Source organism: Sminthopsis crassicaudata, chromosome 3 (genome assembly GCF_048593235.1).
Source record: "Sminthopsis crassicaudata isolate SCR6 chromosome 3, ASM4859323v1, whole genome shotgun sequence".
Classification (NCBI taxonomy): Eukaryota; Metazoa; Chordata; class Mammalia; order Dasyuromorphia; family Dasyuridae; genus Sminthopsis; species Sminthopsis crassicaudata.
Window position 1 is genome coordinate 403,509,790 of NC_133619.1, and position 17,592 is coordinate 403,527,381.

The window sequence follows — 17,592 nt, forward strand, 5'->3', positions numbered from 1 at the left end:
AAAAAAAAAAAAAAAAAAAGATTTCCCTAACAGAACCAATGAGCCAGGCGATTGAGGGAAAAAAACAAATACATGCTATGCCTTTTACATCACACAAGTTTATGACACAAGGTTACATACCATTATATAACAAACACCAGCATTTTCAGTGGAGCCTAATTTCTCACCTTTTGATACCAAGTTGAGTACACAATTGCCTACACCCAAAACAGGATTGAGATCAGATGTTGGCAGCCGACTTACAATGTGTCCTCCTAAGGACTGGAAAAATAAGATTATTTTACAACTTTGGTTACTTTTATGATTATTCTATTTTCATAAAAGCTGAAATAAATATAGGTGGTAAATAACATTAATTTTCAGAAAACTGCAATTTCTATTTAACTTAACCTAAATATCAAATTAGAAATGTGGATGTAGATCTGAGATTTTCTTAGTGTTAAGGAACTAAAACAAGTCAGGGATCAATTCATCCCTTTTCTTTGCCTACAAAAATAGAAAGAGTAAGCATGAAATTAGTGTAATTAGTTAACTATTACTTCTAACTCAGAAGGACTTCAAAGAACAATATTGCCTATGACAAATTTATTCTGGGACTAAACATGAGGCTAAAATTATGTGGACAAATTCTTCCAGCCCACATGAAAAACACAAATGAATAAGTTTATGAAGAAATGGAATCATTTTATGATCCATTCTTCTTTGATTAAATTATCTATTTTCTGACCTCTGGATCAGAATACTTACGGCCATGTTCCTGATCTGCTGGCCAGCCAAAGTTCTCAAATGTTTCAAGAGAGCTCGATAAGTTTGAGTCTTTTCCTCTGGGAGCCTTAAAACCATTTCAGTTAGAATTTCTTTTACCTTGGCCAGACTGCAGCCAGCACCTATGGTCAGCCCTAAAAACAAATTAATTCAATTAGCAAAATGTGAATGACTTCTGATTATAAACATGATGGAGAGAGACATTGTGTAGCTTAGAGTTCCATATAGAGTTCCATGTGGAGGGGTCAGGGCATGGTGGTAACATGGAGTGGAAGGTGTTAGGATATAAGACCAACTCTTTTTTTTTTACCCACTCTGTTTTACAGAGCTAAGGACCAGCATGCAAGTTATGCCCTGAGCTTGACATAACAACTATCCTTTGCTCTCTGGATGAATTTTGCTGTACTTAAATCACAGAATTGATAATCCCAAGACAAGTACCAACAGGCCTGGACTTGAAGCCTTACTATAAATGAACTTTTTATTACTAGACAACCTTGCCTCATGGTTACTATTATTCCTAACCACTATTTCTACACTACACTGTTTGATTCTTTATATAGCCTCAGGTCTCCTACTTATGGAGGCCCTGATACATGTGTCTAATTTCACTCCCTCAATAGAATTAGAAAAAGCTTTTTGCTTTTAACCGGAGTTCTTTGGTAATTTAGAGTTAATAGTGGATGCAAAACCTCTGTGATTCTTTTGTCATTTATTAACAGAGTTAACAAGTGAAAGGTGATAGAGGGCTTTAAGTAAGCCTGACCAGTCAGCTGTACACTAGTCTTTCTGTTGCCATTTGTTTTCCCCTCTCATAGTCATATTATAAGCTGGTGCATAATTTCCCCATCTGGTGGAGGAATAATAAAAAGGCAACATAATCCATATCACCATTGAAAACAGTGTTGGTAGCCCTATGGTGAAATCCAATTTTAGAAGAAATTAATAGCTTATATTTATATAGTATTGTTTGAATAGCTAAAGAGCTGTATGTGCCTGATCCCATAATAGTCACTGCAATAATAACCACAGCTGACACTATAGGCATTTTAAGGTTTGCAACATGTTTCCCTATTATCTCATTTGATCCCTAAAAGAGTACTTCTTAACTTGAAATCTATTTTAATGGATTGTGATAAGAATACTTCAATATAATGTTTCCTTTGTTATACTATTTATTTTATTTCATTCATTGAAATACATTATTCTGAGAAGGGACCCATAGTTTTTGCCATACTGTCAAAGATACCTATCCATGATTGAAAACAAGATTAAAAATCCTTGCCTTGATCTTCTGAAGGCAGAGCCAAGATGGTAGAATAGAGAAAAACACTTAGCCAAGCTCTCCCAACATTCTTTTCCAAACAACTTTAAAATAGCACCTCAAATCAAATTCTAGAATGGAGTGGGGGGAAAATATGAATTGGACACAAGCCCAACAAGAATTCCTGGAAGAGCTAAAAAATAATGTTCAAAATAAAAATCAAGAGTAGATGAGCAGGTAGATTTCAGAAAAAAACGGAAAGACTTACATGAACTGATGCTGAATGAAGTGAGTAGAACCAAGAGAACATTATACACACTAATAGCTACATTGTACAAAGATCAACTATAACAGATTTCACTCTTCTCAGGAATAAAATGGCCCAACATAATTCCAAAAGACTCATCATGGAAAATGTTAATCTACATCATAGAAAGAACTATTGAGTCTGAATAGAGATCAAACCATAACGTTTTCACATTGATCTTTTTTATTTTTCTCATTGTTTTTCTATTTTCTTCTTTTACATGAAAAAATAGAAAATGTATTTAACACGATTGTACATGTATAACATATGTTATAGAGCTCCCAGATCAAAGAGAAAATATTGCAAGCAGCCATAAAGAAAGCATTGAAATACTGTGGAGAACAGTCAGGATGAACAAAATATAGCAATTTAGAAAAAGCTATAACTAGAAAAGCAATATTATAACTTTAATGCTGACTGTAGAGCAAAGCTTTGTAATCTGGAGTGAGTAGACAGATTTTAGGGATCCTTTGATCCTTGGAACAAAGGGTTCTAACTTTGAATTTGGAGGGCGCAATGTATCTTTATTTTCACTCACTACTAAGTGAAATGTAATATTTCCTTCAATCATTAATGAGACAATAAGCATTATTCTAAGATGGGATCCATAAGTTTTACCAGTTTACTAAAGAACTCTGTAACACAAAAATATTTAAGAATCTCTGCTTTAAAGGAAGCCAGTGGTTCTTTAAAGTCCTTTGATTCACTGAAATAGCTACTTTCCTCTTTCTCCATTCTCCATCATCACCAGCCCTGTAAGTCTCCCCAGGTGGTTTCTTGACTGTTCTAGAATCTGTCTCCCCCCATCCTCATGGAGTGGTCCTCTATCGTTTATTCCTCAAATAAGTAAATTGTTAATGATGGTTTTTTAATTCAGGTATCGCCTCTTACAGGAGCCTTTCCTGATTTCCTAACATCTTAAATGTTACTACTACTACTATCCCTTCCCAAAATTACTTTGTATTTACACTGTGTGTATATATATATATATATATATATATACATATATATATATATTTATATATATATTTATATTTATTTATATGAATACTTTAATTTCCCCTAAGTATGGCATATGCTCTTTAATGTAAGTGATGGTTTTGGTTTTTGTCTTTTTAACCCCTGGGTACTATGATCCTTCTAAAATATTCTGTTAAATTAGACTCTCTTCCTAGAAATTCCAGCAAGTTCTTGGAATTTACAGATTCCTGTACCTAGAAGGAGTCTTAGGTCAAAACTTCTTAAACTATATATTATGATACTCTATGGGATCAAATAACTAAATGTAGGGTCACAAAATTATGATTTATTATCAGTAAATGTTTGATTTGTATATCTATTGATATATAATATCAATATATATTGATATCTATATCAACCTAAATACATGGGGTTACATAAAAATTTCTTGGGCAAAAAAGGGTCATGACTAGAAAAAATTTAAGAATCCTTGATCTTATACAAATCTCCTATTTTATAGATAAGGAAACTGAGATCCAGGCAGATAAACTCTATATTACACTGATGTTTTATGTTAGTTCTCAAAAGACATACTATTATATTCTTTGAACAGAACTTTTTAATACATTTTTATTATCCATTTAACAATAATGACCATTTACTAGAGTCTCCAAAGAAAATGGAATTAGCCAGGTTACTATTTTCATTAGTTGGGAGTTATCTGAGTTCCTTATGATTATTAGTTCTAAGATCACAAAAATGACAAAATTTTCCATTAGAGGGAGCACATCCCTTAATTTTGGAAAGTTGTACAGCATTAGTGACTATTTTTAAAAAGAACCCCTGATGTACTTTGATATTTGAAACTAGTTAAGAAAGGACTCTGTTCTTTGGATCTTATAAAACAGATATTTTAGTAATTACTAGGACAATATGTAATTGTGGAAACATTCAGTAACTGAAGGATGAAGATTTTTCTATGAATGAAATAAAATAATAAATGCTAAATATAATTTCCCCACTTTTTCCACTTTAATTATATTAGAATTCTCATACAATCATAGAATAATACTGTTCCAGCAAATTAAATGCTGGATGGGGAAGTAATTCATGAAATTTACTTTTTCCTTTTGTTTTATGCTAGGAAACTAGAGCAAATCAATAAAATAAAAATGTATAAATGGGAGAAAAAAATAATGAGGAGATAATGGCAATGTTTTAGTATATAGTGAATGATATCTAGTTGATGATCTACTGATTTCACCTTTGCTGAAAACAGAAGGAAAAACATATTCTATAGCACAAGAAGAGTAGGTTAGATACAAAAATTTTCCTGATGGTGAAGATGGTTAGAAATATTCATGTGAATGAAGTTAAATGTGAACATAGAACTTTGTCTAAAGTCAGGTTGTACATCTTTCCCTGGAAGTTCTTGAGAATGGTTTCCTACCTGGGATGCTTTTAAATGCAGTTCTGTCTGGCCAAGATGAATCTTGGTGTTGCATAATTATTCAAATCCACATTGCTTTTCTTAGCATAAACCACCAACATAATGCCTTAATTTAAGTGGAAAAATACCTTGGTTTGCATCAATCATCACAACATTCAGTTCCAAAATTCTAGCGGGAGAGATAATAACTGGATGATAGACGTCTTTGAATTTCATGTTGGGTCCTAAAAAATAAAAAAAAAAAAAAGGTTGCTAATAAAAAGAAGGCAAGTTAAGAATCTTTCTAGAAATGACACGATAGCCAAGAAAAGGAACAGTCACAAGGAAAATACACTGTAATAAATGGAAAGTTCTGATGTTCTCTATTCTTTTTATTAGGTGTAAACAATAATTGAACAAGCTTTTATTGTTTGCATCCTTATGCAAGGCCCTATTCTAGATGCTAAGGAACAAAGTAAATAAGGCACAATTCCTGCTCTAAAGGAACTCATTAAGTCTGGGGATATTTTCATTGTTTATGATGTTCAAAAGTATAAGAATGCTAACTGTAGAAAATGGAAACATTTCAGGGCTAGGTCTGTAGGACACATAATACCCTTTTAGAATAAATATTAAATATTTATTATGCTATGTGTTATTATTGTGGCAGGCCGATATTGATGTTACCAGGAATATATTTTCACTTTGGATTTGCTAACATGCTCTCTTCTTCTGCTAGCTTTTGTCTCATAAAGACAGAAACTCAGGGTCAAATTGTGATCTTGAACATGAAGCAAAATTCAACTACTTACCTACAAAGGTGTTCCCCATGACAAGAGGCGCTTGGGGGTATTGCAATTTGAGCTCCAAAAGGTCACTTAGGGTTGCAGGGGAAATCCAGGTAACCCTCTCACTCTGGAACACCAGCGTTTTCTTTCTTGTCTCTTCTGCCATTCTCTACAGGTAACAAAGTAATAACCATTAATCCCAGAAAAATGGTGAAAGATAAACATTTGGCTGAGGGTTGCAAACAAAATAAAAAATCAAAAGAATGTACTCTGGAATGTGAAGTTAAGAAAACTGATCAAAAAAATGTATGTAATCAATTTATAATTCAACTTGCTACTGTGTATGCATTTCCATCTCCTATGGTATAAAAACCAAGCAAATTTTAATTAAATCTTATTTGAAAAGAGATGAATAAAATATTATCTCAGGATGAAATATTTCAGGCCATATTTCCAACTTACAAATTGCTTGGGTTACAAATAATGATAGAAATGTAAACAAGTCTTTTAGCTATGTGTGGAGGACATGTGCTTGATTTTTTATGTTCCAAGTCCTTAACTAAGGGTTCATGGCACTGTGTACTCTGTGTTTTCCTTTCATATAAAAAACTGACTCAACAGGCAGAGAAGATGCAGGATTTCTAAACCTGTTTCTATTATTAACTCAATGTATAACTTCTGGGCAAGACATTTAATTTCTCTAAGTTCTTCATCTGCCAAAAGGGGAGCCAAACTATATGACCTCTAAAGTTCCTAAGATTCTATTCATGTTAAACTCCAAAGGGAGCCCTCTTTTTTAAAATAAGGTAATGTGTACCAAAAATTCAAACTAAATAGTTCCATTCTAGTAGAAAAACAAGAAATTTTGCCAGTATGTCACAAAATGTTGAAACAGGCTCATAAGAACGGTGTAAATTTGGCCTATTACACATTAATAGCAATAACAACATTTGCACAGTGTTTTCAGGATTGCAAAGCACTTGATATGCTATATTCACAACTTTTTATTTTGTTGTTATTTGGTCATTTCTGATTGTGACTCCGTATGGAGGTTTTCCTGAAGAAGATACTAAAGTGATGTGTCATTTCCTTCTCCAATTATTTTAACAGCGGAGGAAACTGAGACAAATAATGTTAAGTGGTTTGCCTAGGGTTATACAGCTACTATGCTACTAAGAGGAAGATAAGTTTTTCTGTCTCCAGGCCCTACTCTTTAGCTGCAGATGCCCAATAGCTCTTTGAGGAAAGTGATATTATTATTCCAATTTTATAGTTGAGAAAACTAAAGCTGTAATTAAATGATTTACCCAGGGTAACAGCATTATCCAGAACTCTGTCCATAAGGCACCTACATGTCCTCAGGAAGACACTGAACTGTCTTCAAAGATATAAAGAGTTACCATGAATGTAACCTTGGGAAGTAATGGGCTTTCCTGCATTATCAAGCAGAGTTAGGGTGATCTCTTTTCAAATAGTTTAGACCAGAGATTCTGTTTGAGGGTTGGACTAAACATCCAGCGAGATACCTTCTAACTCAAACATTTTTTGGTTACGTGAAGAGGGATTAGACTTGTTAGCTGTGGGTCCAGGGACGACTTAGAAACAATGAGTGGAAGGTTTCATAGTCATATTTAGATGTGATATATTGATCAAAGATTATAAAGGCAGAGTTGAAAGCTCCACAAAGGTCAGCTTATCCTGCTTGTCCAATCTCATTTTACATATGAGGAAATTTGAGACCTCATAAAGCTAACTGACTTGTTCAAGGTAATAGATAGGATCATTTGAATCCAAGTTCTGATACCAAACCCAGTGCTCTTTCCACTGTACTAAGCTGCTTCTGGGGAAATACTTCTTAACATTTACCATTGTCCAAAATTGTAACAGGCTATTTTGGAAAGGTAAGCGGTTCCTCTCTACTAGAAGTCTTTAAAAATAAAATTAGATGATCAATTTTTCAATTATGTTATTATAAGGGTTCTTTTCCAATTATGGCATGGACCAAATGACCACCAAGATCCCTTCCAAGTCTAGAATTCTAAGAAATTATACAGACTTTGGAAATAATCTTCTTCAAGCACTTTATTTGATACATGAAGAGATTGAAGACTGGAATGGTGATAGGGTCTGCTCAAGATCACCCTTTTTTTTTGGGGGGGGGGGTTTCCAAAAGAGTGTAGTTTGAAAGCTTTAATAGCTTAAGGCTTTTGATAAAGCCTGCAAATGACAAATTCAGGAAACATTTTTTAGAGTAAATGTGTGAAGTGAGAGTTGGAAGAGAGAGTTCAAAGGACTAATCCAAGGCTGAACAAGAATCCCTTCAGCAACATATCCAAAAAGTGATCATCCAAGTTTTTCTTGAAGACTTTGAGGAGAAAGGAAATCACAATTAACTGTCAGAAAAATTTTATTTCAAGCCTCAATGTTTTCTGAAACTCTTTACATTCTCACATATTGGTCCCGTGAGACCAGACTCCATCCCTCTTGACAATTCCTCAAATACTTGAGGAAAGTTATCATGTCTCCTTAAGTCTTTTCTTTTATAAACTAAATATCCTCATTTCCTTCCATTTCAAACAGATGATCTTTGAAGTCCTTTACTGTCCTGGATTCTTCATTATCCAGGTCCTCTCTTGAAAGATCAAGATCAGTGTCCTTCCTTAAAACTGAGCACGAATATATGTGTGGTCTTAGCAGAGCAGAGGGACTATTAGATTCTTAGTACTGGATGCACAGAGCCTCATTGTCTACCATTTCACATTGCTAATTCAAATAGAGTTGGCTGTGTAGTAAAACCCACAAACCTTTCCCAGATTAACTATCTAACCATGTTTTTACTTATGAAGTTAATTTTTTTAGCCCATAATTTATGTATTCCCTATTAAATTTTATCTTATTTTCAGTCATGTCTTACTCTTCATGAGACCATGGATCAGTGGTCCTCAAACTTTTTAAATAGAGGGCCAGTTCACTGTCCTTCAGACTGTGGGAGGGCCAGACTACAGTAAAAACAAAAACTCACACTCTGTCTCTGCCCCTCAGCCCATTTGCCATAACCCATTGGGTCACATAAACGTCCTCAGTGGGCCACATCTGGCCTGTGGGCCGTAGTTTGAGAACCCCTGCATGGATCATACAATCCTTGAAGTTTTCTTGACAAAGATACTGGTGTAGTTTGCCATTTTCTTTTCCAGGGGCTTAAGGAAAACTTAAGTGATTGGTTCAGGGTCATATAGCTAGTATGTGTCTGAGGTCAAATTTGAACTCAGGTTTTCTATCCACTGAGCCACTTAGCTGCAATAAGCCATTTAGCTGCTAGTCTTTCTTATTAGATTTAGCAAAAAATTCTAACTAATCAAAACCATTTTTAAATCCTAGCTGTCTCACCCACAAAATTTATCCTTCTAGGTTTTATGTCAGGGGCACATCTGATTATGTCATTTTATCCAACGTACTGAACAAAGTGACTTTTAAAATATTAATTTTGATCTGAGAAATTGAGGAAGAACTAGGGACCAAACAGGAAAGGATTATGAATGTCTAAAGACTGATGAGATGAACAGATTTCACATTAGGTCTAGACATAGCAGTAGGTTGGACTTCCAGAAAAGTCAGTGACCCAGAGAGTAAAAACTAAAGGTCCCTTGGCTAGAAGGTAAATGGAAAACAAGAACCACCTGGAAGAAATTGTTGAAACTTTCAACCTGTGCCAAGCTAATTGAATAATGCAAGATTGTGGGACTTTCCCCAATTTATTCTAGTTATAGTTAATTTGTGTTTTGAGGATCTTTTGAATTGAGGAACTAATTCCTTTGTAACTGAATGGGTTTTGAGTGTACTTTATGACAATGAACATTGTAAACTGTGAAGGGATACCACAGGGGGAAAAAAGGGAATGGGGAAAGGCTATAAGGGAAAGTGCAAGGAAGAAAAATCCCCCTTCTTTGACACTGTGAGTCCCCCATGGGACAGGAGAAAAGTCATCCAAGGTAAAGGGAAGTAGGAATCAGTCCAGGGACCTCTGTTTATTGCAGAGAAGGGGAGGATGCCTATGAAGAAATCAATGAAAAAAAAAAAACATACCATGAGTTCAGGTGGAAATATAAGTTCTTGGGTTGGGTCCAAAGGCAAAAATCCTTCTTCTTGGTACAGTTTGGTGCAGACCTTTAAAAAAATTAATCAGTCACAAATAGCAAAAACTATAGTTAATCAGTCAACAAGAATTTATTAAGTGCCTTCAATATGCCAAATGTTAGGGAAGCAAGGACGAAAGGGAAAATAACAGTTGTTCTCAGATAGCTAGGAATCTAGTCAGAGGAAACACCATGTACTTATAAAAATAAAGACAAAACGATTTGAGGAGACAGCATTAGGAGTTGAGATCTGGAAAGGCCTTCTTAGAAGGTGGTACTAAGCTAGTCCTCAAAGATACAAGATTCATTCATTAAAATTTTATTAAACACCTACTAATTTTTGTAAAGTGGTCAGCACAATGTCTGTTTAAAATTGTTATTTCAGACTCATTATCAGATATTTACTGAGCTTCAACTCTATGTATGGCTAATAGACAGTGGAGCTTCATATACACAGATATGTATAAATATAGATATATATACACATGCAGACACACATATAAATATACATTATATATATAAGAAATCTATATCTATGTGTGATATAAATATACATATATATGTATATATATATATATGTTCACAGTTGGTCCAATGGACAGGTAATATAAATACAATATTTTTCATGAGGTTGTGTACTATTATATAACAAGATACATGGCAATAGTCTTTTTGCGCAATGGAACTTGGAAATTTTGAAACTGCAATTGTTCAAAAAATAGAACTTGAGAGTCACTGAACTGGGATTGGAAAATTGGAAGCTTTTCATAGTTTTTAATCTTCTCCTCTTTTTTTCATCCTATTCCAAGCCCTTTGGTTTTAGTCCATGATAAAAGAGAAGTGCCATCTACATACTACAAATGATTTAAAAATAAAGAGAGGAAAATCGAAAGGAGAGTGTCACTTACATCATTTTTACTCTCTGATTCATTTTCTTCTTGCTCCCGGCAACATTTCCCTGATCCTTTCATTTGACAACAAGATGACTCCTAAAGAAATAGCAGATTATTTTAAAATCACAGAAATCTATAGCTAGAAATTAATCACTTGATTATTATAGTATTTTTTTTTCTTATTCATGTCTAACTCTTCATGTCCTCTGTTGAGATTTTCTTGGGAAAAAAAAGTGATAAAGTGGTTTGCCATTTCCTTTTCTAATTCATTTACAGATGAGGAAACCGAGGTAAAAGAATTAAGTGATTTAATAAGTATCAGAGGAGAGCATATTTGACTCAGATACATGAGTCCTTATGATTTGAAGCCCTCCATGCCAACCACTGTGCCATCCAACTGCCAGTGGATTACTACCAAGCACCTAATTAAGTACCCTCCATATAGCTAGGACTATGTAAATATAGTAGGTATCTAACTGTACAGCAGGATTTGAGCAATACTAGAGAATCTTCTAACCAAAAAAAATACTCCCACTTATGTACTTGTAAATCCTTCTTCCACAGAAATAGTTGAGACTTCTCCATACCTGCTCACCACTTTTGACCTTTGTCCTAAGACCCCTTCCAGTTCTAAGTTAATGAGTCTTTGAGGTTTTTTGTTTTTTTTTAATCTAAGAACTATTAATGTAGCTCATAGAAGTTGGATTGGATACATAGTCCAAGTGGATAGAGTCCTGGATTAGGGATTGGAATTTGCGGGGAAAGAAGTCAAGTTGATAGATTCTCATACTACCTAAGAAAATGAAAATTAATCTTACAAGAATGAACTGGAAAGGCATAAAGTCTCTCCTTCCTTTGTTCCAATTACAAGCAGACTTAATAAGTCCTTAGTTCAAATTCTCATTGTGAGAGGACAATGGGGAAATTATTCCTAGGAGGCCTGAAAATTAAGTCACTGCTGAGAATGGGAGTAAACTAGTTGTTAAGGACAATTACCCTAGAAGGTAAAAGCTTTTAAAATGGCCTCTCTTCTCTTCTCCATATATATTCCCATCACAATCATAATTATGTGTTGTGAGCAACTTTAATGTCCAATTCAAAGGAAACTTTTGTAACGCACAGTATGTACTATTCAGATGGCATTATAACAAGAATGGACCCTGATCCACTTTTTTTATTAGTACCATGTTTCTTAATATTCACTTCAAATCAGGGGAAATATACCAAACTATTGTGTCTCTTAAATTCCCTAATTTTACTATTAATGAGTGTTAGGATTCTTACAAGGTGCTAATAATATTCAATCTAGTCCCAGACACTAGCCATGTTTGCTTCACTTTCCTGTTTTGTAAAATGAGATAGAAAAGGAAATGGCAACAATCTTTGCCAAGAAAAACCCAAATGCGGTCAAAAAGAGTAATCTGTTTTGAGTTGTTTTTTTTTTTTTTTTTTTGGTTTTTGTTGTTGTTGTTTTTCTTTATTTCTAAGTGAGAAGATGGGAATACCTATCTCACTGATGGGAAGATCTTGATAGCCACAAGACCCCAACAAAATTGAGTTTTCCCCAGGAAACAAAAGTTTTCTATTTATTGCATATGATGAAATTTGAAGGGTGTTGAATCTATTTCTACCATTTTTCCATACTTACAGTGCTGAAGCTTCTCCCACTTTCTACAATTGGTCTATATCCAGTACAGCGACACAAGTTACCTTATTGAGAAAGAAATGCATATCATTATAACTCATACTTTGCACCAGTGCATTGCAATATTCACTTGTCATGAAACTAGGCTTGCTAGAAAAGCTATGAATTCCATAGAAAATTCCAGAAAGTAATTTTTTTTTTGGAATAACTCAAGGTTGGTAGGAGGAAGACAGTGTAGAGATGTAGAGATGAAAGAGATACCAACAGAAAAAGGAGCAGAATCTTTATATTTTGAGTATAAAATACTCTTCTCAAAATCTTCATCAGAATTCTTTGAAGACTAAATAATAGAATGCCCATTATATTTGATAAAACAGTTAGAAAGTATATTTGCTAATCACTAAAGTAAGTAAGGCTAATTGAAATAGCACTATAAATTGCATTTGTAGTGAATATTACATTATTAAACTACAACTAAGAAGATTAATAATTCATGATCTTATAGGAATGTTTATATTAATCCTTTAGGTGGCTGCCAAGAAATTCAATTTGTTTCTTAAGTTCATATCCAAGGACCTCCAACAATAACTGTTGGACATATTAAGGGGAATAATATCTTCCTATCAGTGTTACTGTCAATCAATAGCAAGTCAGATAAAAAAGTGTTAGTTTAATAAGTAGATGACTCTCATATCATTGATATGAAATCCTTCCAGTGATACAGATAATGAATCATTTATGCTTACTCACCCCTAGTAATGGCCTTAATTGTTGTTATATGGTCACTCATTTACCTAGCTCACAGAGCCAATAACAAAGATTACAAATACTAATAATGTAGCAAAGACTGGAACATAGTAATAAATGTTGATTGACTGACCCTGTGCTTCTAATTTTATAGCCAATACATTTTTAAAATATTTGTTTAGTATTTTTATTTTCTTCATTTACTTGTAAAATGATTTTTTACATTTGTTTTTTAAAATTTTGAGTTCCATAAAAGTCATTTTAAGAGAACAGTGGTGATTTTTGATTGCAATCCTAGCTTCATTGCCCTCTGAAATATGATATTCCAAGTCCTCTGATCCTATAATGCAGAATATAATCAATCTTGTGTTATCCTGACTGTGGCTCCATTACACTTCAATTGTTTCTTTCTTGATGCTTGCAATATTTTCTCCTTGACCTGGAAATTCCAGAGTTTGGCTATAATATTCCTGAGAGTTTTTATTTTGGGATCTCTTTCAGGAGGTGATTAGTGAATTCTTTCAATTTCTATTCTACTCATCTACCTTTACTCCACCATCTTGGGTCTGCCTCCTATATATTCAATTTTATTGAGTGCATTGAAAGTCAATATGGTATAGATAGGGGTGTCAGACTCAAATAGAAACAACCCCTGTAGACTATGTGTTGACTTAGAAAATCACAAGTTTATGTTGTCATGTTGTACTATATTTCTGGGGTTTTTTTAAACATTTCTCAATTATAATCCCATTTGGGACCCATTTTTTTTAGTTCTGCTTGAGCAGCCACCTCTAGGGATAAAGAATTGGCCTAAAAGTCCAGGAAATTGGGGTTCAAATCCTATCTCTGAGACTTGTCAAAGGAACATAGGACTTTGAGTAAAGTCTCTAAAACAAGTGACAAATGAGTCACTGGTCAGCCTGGAAGGAAGTTGCCTATACCAACTAAATCTGAGGACTAGACTCCCTCACAAAATTCAGTACATTAATTAAATATTACTTTATTAACCATGATTTTAAAAACTCTAATTGAAAGTTAAAGACTAACTGTAAATTAATTTTTATAAAATACAGTGAATTCACTAAGATTTACTTGAATGAAAGTGAATAAATTAAGAAAAACTGATTCTTGTTTTAAAAAAAGATAAAATGTAGATTTAGATATGGGAAGGATATTGTGGAAAAGAGGAAAATATAAAAACAAAAGATGCCTATGATTTTTTAAAAGGAAATATATTTTTCTTTTCTATGCTATCATTCAAAAGATTAGAGGAAAACTTACCCCCCAAGGTTTCAATCAGCTGCTCAGTGGATGGCTGTGGGTGATTCCTTAGAAGAGTATATATGGACATCACCATTCCTGGAGTACAGAACCCACATTGTGTTCCATGGCTTTTTGCAATCCTTTCCTGGAAGCCAAGGAAATAGTTAATCATAACTCTTCAGTTTATAATATCCAAAATATGTTCCTTATTTATATAAGTGTAAAGTATGTACATGTTACAGACAGAAAGAGTATGATCTTCCATTCCAATTACAGAAAGACATTTCTCCAAGGAGCTATGATAGCTATTTCATTTCAAATAGGGGAATGATAATGATTGGGGCAGATTAAGATAGTAACATCATATTGGTTTATCCTCCATCCTGCTTCTATGTAGATCTTGAAGGCCCATGAGAAAAAGATCTGTCCATGAAAATAATTTCCAACCCTTTCAGTGTTTAAGCCCTGCTGACTTTAGCAGAATTACTTACTTTTAGGGTATATTCTCTCTTTTTTTCCACTTTCAAACATTTTCATATATAAAATCTTAGCCAGAAGGAACATACAAATTCTATGAAGGCATTTTCCATGCATATCTTTGTATTTCATTTATGAACCTGGCACATATAGAATATGTGGTTAATAAAAATGATTATATGAATGAATGAATGGAAGACATGCCTCAGATTAATATATTAAATCTAGTCCCAGACACTAGCCATGTGAATTATTAGCAAGTCACTTAAACCTTTTTGTTTCACTTTTCTGTTTTGTAAAATGAGCTAGAAAAGGAAATGGCAAGGATCTTTGCCCAAAAAAACCCAAATGGGGTCAAAAAGAGTCTGAAACAACTGGAAAACTACAACCAAACTATTGTGTCTCTTAAATTCCCTAATTTTACTATTAATGGGAGCAATTTATTGCCAAGTCTTTCCATCATTAGTTATATATGAACAGGACTATTGGAGGAAGCATGAGAAGGGAGGAAGAGGGGAGAGATGCAAGATGTGAGGAAAATCACACTGGCTAAAATTAATATGAAAATGAAAATTATTTAAAAAATATAAAGTGCAGCCTTATAATATGTAAGAAGGAAAAGCAAACATGATTTAGCACATGATTTAATTAAAATTAATCATCAATAAACATTTATTAAATATCTACTACACATCAAGGATTGTGTTAGGTGCTGGAGATACAAAAGGAAGCAAAAGACAGTCTCTGACCTTAAAGAGCTTATAATATAATGGGGAAGAGAACATGAAAACAAATATATACAAAGCAAACTATGTACAGGATAAATGGGAAATAATTAAAAGAGGAAAAGCACTGTAATTAAAGTGGGGATTTATAGGCTGGTTGATTCCTCTTTCCTATGAACTACATTCACACTTTGTAATTTCATATTCTGATTTGTAGTATGTTTATCTATATCTATATATATATATCTATCTATCTATCTATATATAGATAGATAGATAGATAGATAGATAGATAGATAGATAGATAGATAGATATCATTCACTGCCATCATTCCTAGCATCCTACCTCACCCCCAGATACAATTCTAGAATGTAAGTCTTTTGAAGTAATGGATAATGTTTCCTTTTCTTTGAATTCTATTACTATCACTGCCCTCACCTTACTCCCACTTCCTGGAAAAGTATATAACATAAAGCTAGTAAGTACCTAAAAATTTTAGGGAATTGTTTATATGAAAGTATAGTTACATCAAGTATTCAATAACCTAATTGACAATGGACCATCAGATCACTGAGACTCAGACATAACTAAATTATTGAACAACAAATAAACTTTGTCCTTTTCCCTCATGTCAGGCTGCCTTCCATTCAGGAGTCTGTAAAAGAGCAGCTATCCCTAAATTGTTCACTAAATTACCAGGCTGGGAGACGGATCTTTGGAGAGCAGAGCCCTAACTAGCAATTATGATAACTAAGACAAGAGAAGTCCTCTGCTCTTAGAACAACAGGCCTTTTTAAGGGAAAGACTAGAATCCTAACCCCTATGATTAAAAATCTTAGGATACTAGAGATTAGAATCTCCAGGATACTGCTGGAGAAACTATCCCAGACTGGAGACAACAGAGGTGAAGCTCATTTGTGTTTCACCTATCAAAATGGAGAAGGGGGAGAAGAAATGTACCATCTGGTAGCTTTCTCCTTTATTCTTGTCTACAATGAGTTACATTTCAGCTTTCCTCTTTCTTAGCTAACAGTCTATGAACACTGTCAGCACCCTCTGAATTTCAATGTCCTGGTCACCCCATTTTTAGGATTCTGTGACAGCACAGGATATAGCAATAATCATTAATCCATTTGTCCCTGAGATTTACTGAAACAATTTTTTGCTTCTTTTCACATATTAATAAATGTTGAATAAATTACTTTTGAATGTATTTTAAAATGTCATCCAACATTTTCAATAAGCATTTAGAATAATCTCATTTTTAAGTCTTCAATTTATAGTCAGTACCTTAATGAAAAGCATCTATTAGATGGCTTCTCTTTGGAAAAAATGTCAGAATTTTAAACATGGATGATTGCTGATCTAGAGATAAAATGAACCTTCTAGGTCATCTCATTTAACCCCCATCTAGTACCTTGTTTAAGGTCATTCAGATAGTAAGCATCAGACAGTACTAGCATCCAGGACCTCCAACTCCAAATTCGGCATCTTTCCATTGCACCAAATACAGTTTATCTGATTGGAAATTTCATTCAGAAGAGGTACATACATCCTTGTGATGAGGTCCTGGATTTGCCAGAGAAAGCCTGAAGTACTCATAAGATTGCCCCCTGAAACAAGCAGGTCTGCTCTCTTGTGGTGGTCTTGTATAATCCAACCTTATCCAGTAGAAAGCTAAATCATGTCAAATCCTTGAGAATAGATTTCCCCTACAAATCTGCTCATGGCCCATGCCATCTTGGCTGGCATTCTGCCTCCTGGTTTTTCCTCTCATCCCCCACTGGAACTCATACTGTCTTCTTTCTTCTTATAGGTAACTCTTAGGATGCTAAACTCCTCTATGAATTTAGCCTGCCAGTCAGGGGCATATCCCTACATCATGGAGCATTTCCTTTCTCCTGGTTAATTATGAGTTCCACTGAGGAACTCCATTGCTTCTCCATTGCTAATTGTTAAAACCCCTTTTTTGCTAACTATATGCTCTCCCAAATCTATTTCATATTTACCACTCCTAATGCCTATTTTACCTCTTCATTTTTTTTCAGGAATCTCTTCTCCTAAATAAAGCCCCCTTTTGCCAAAGAGAAAGGCCATTGTGAATTCTTCACATGACCAAACCCACACATTTGGGGTGCCTACATTAATCTCATTTGTGGCCGAACCTCAAATACATCACCTGCAACCTGTCAACA

General features: G+C 34.1%; 1 protein-coding gene across 2 annotated transcripts in view; it reads right to left on the reverse strand.

Moving 5' to 3' along the window:
• LOC141562710 (aldehyde oxidase 3-like) overlaps window positions 1–17,592 on the reverse strand; it is a 97,039-nt gene that overhangs the window by 67,250 nt on the left and 12,197 nt on the right. For both annotated transcript variants that reach the window (XM_074302742.1, XM_074302745.1), the window contains exons 6-13: window positions 14,213–14,339; window positions 12,188–12,249; window positions 10,555–10,635; window positions 9,597–9,677; window positions 5,538–5,682; window positions 4,875–4,970; window positions 748–899; window positions 168–261 (exon numbers count right to left, since the gene is read on the reverse strand). In XM_074302742.1, the coding sequence (XP_074158843.1) occupies window positions 168–261; window positions 748–899; window positions 4,875–4,970; window positions 5,538–5,682; window positions 9,597–9,677; window positions 10,555–10,635; window positions 12,188–12,249; window positions 14,213–14,339 (838 nt within the window). The remainder of the gene's footprint in view (window positions 1–167; window positions 262–747; window positions 900–4,874; window positions 4,971–5,537; window positions 5,683–9,596; window positions 9,678–10,554; window positions 10,636–12,187; window positions 12,250–14,212; window positions 14,340–17,592) is intronic.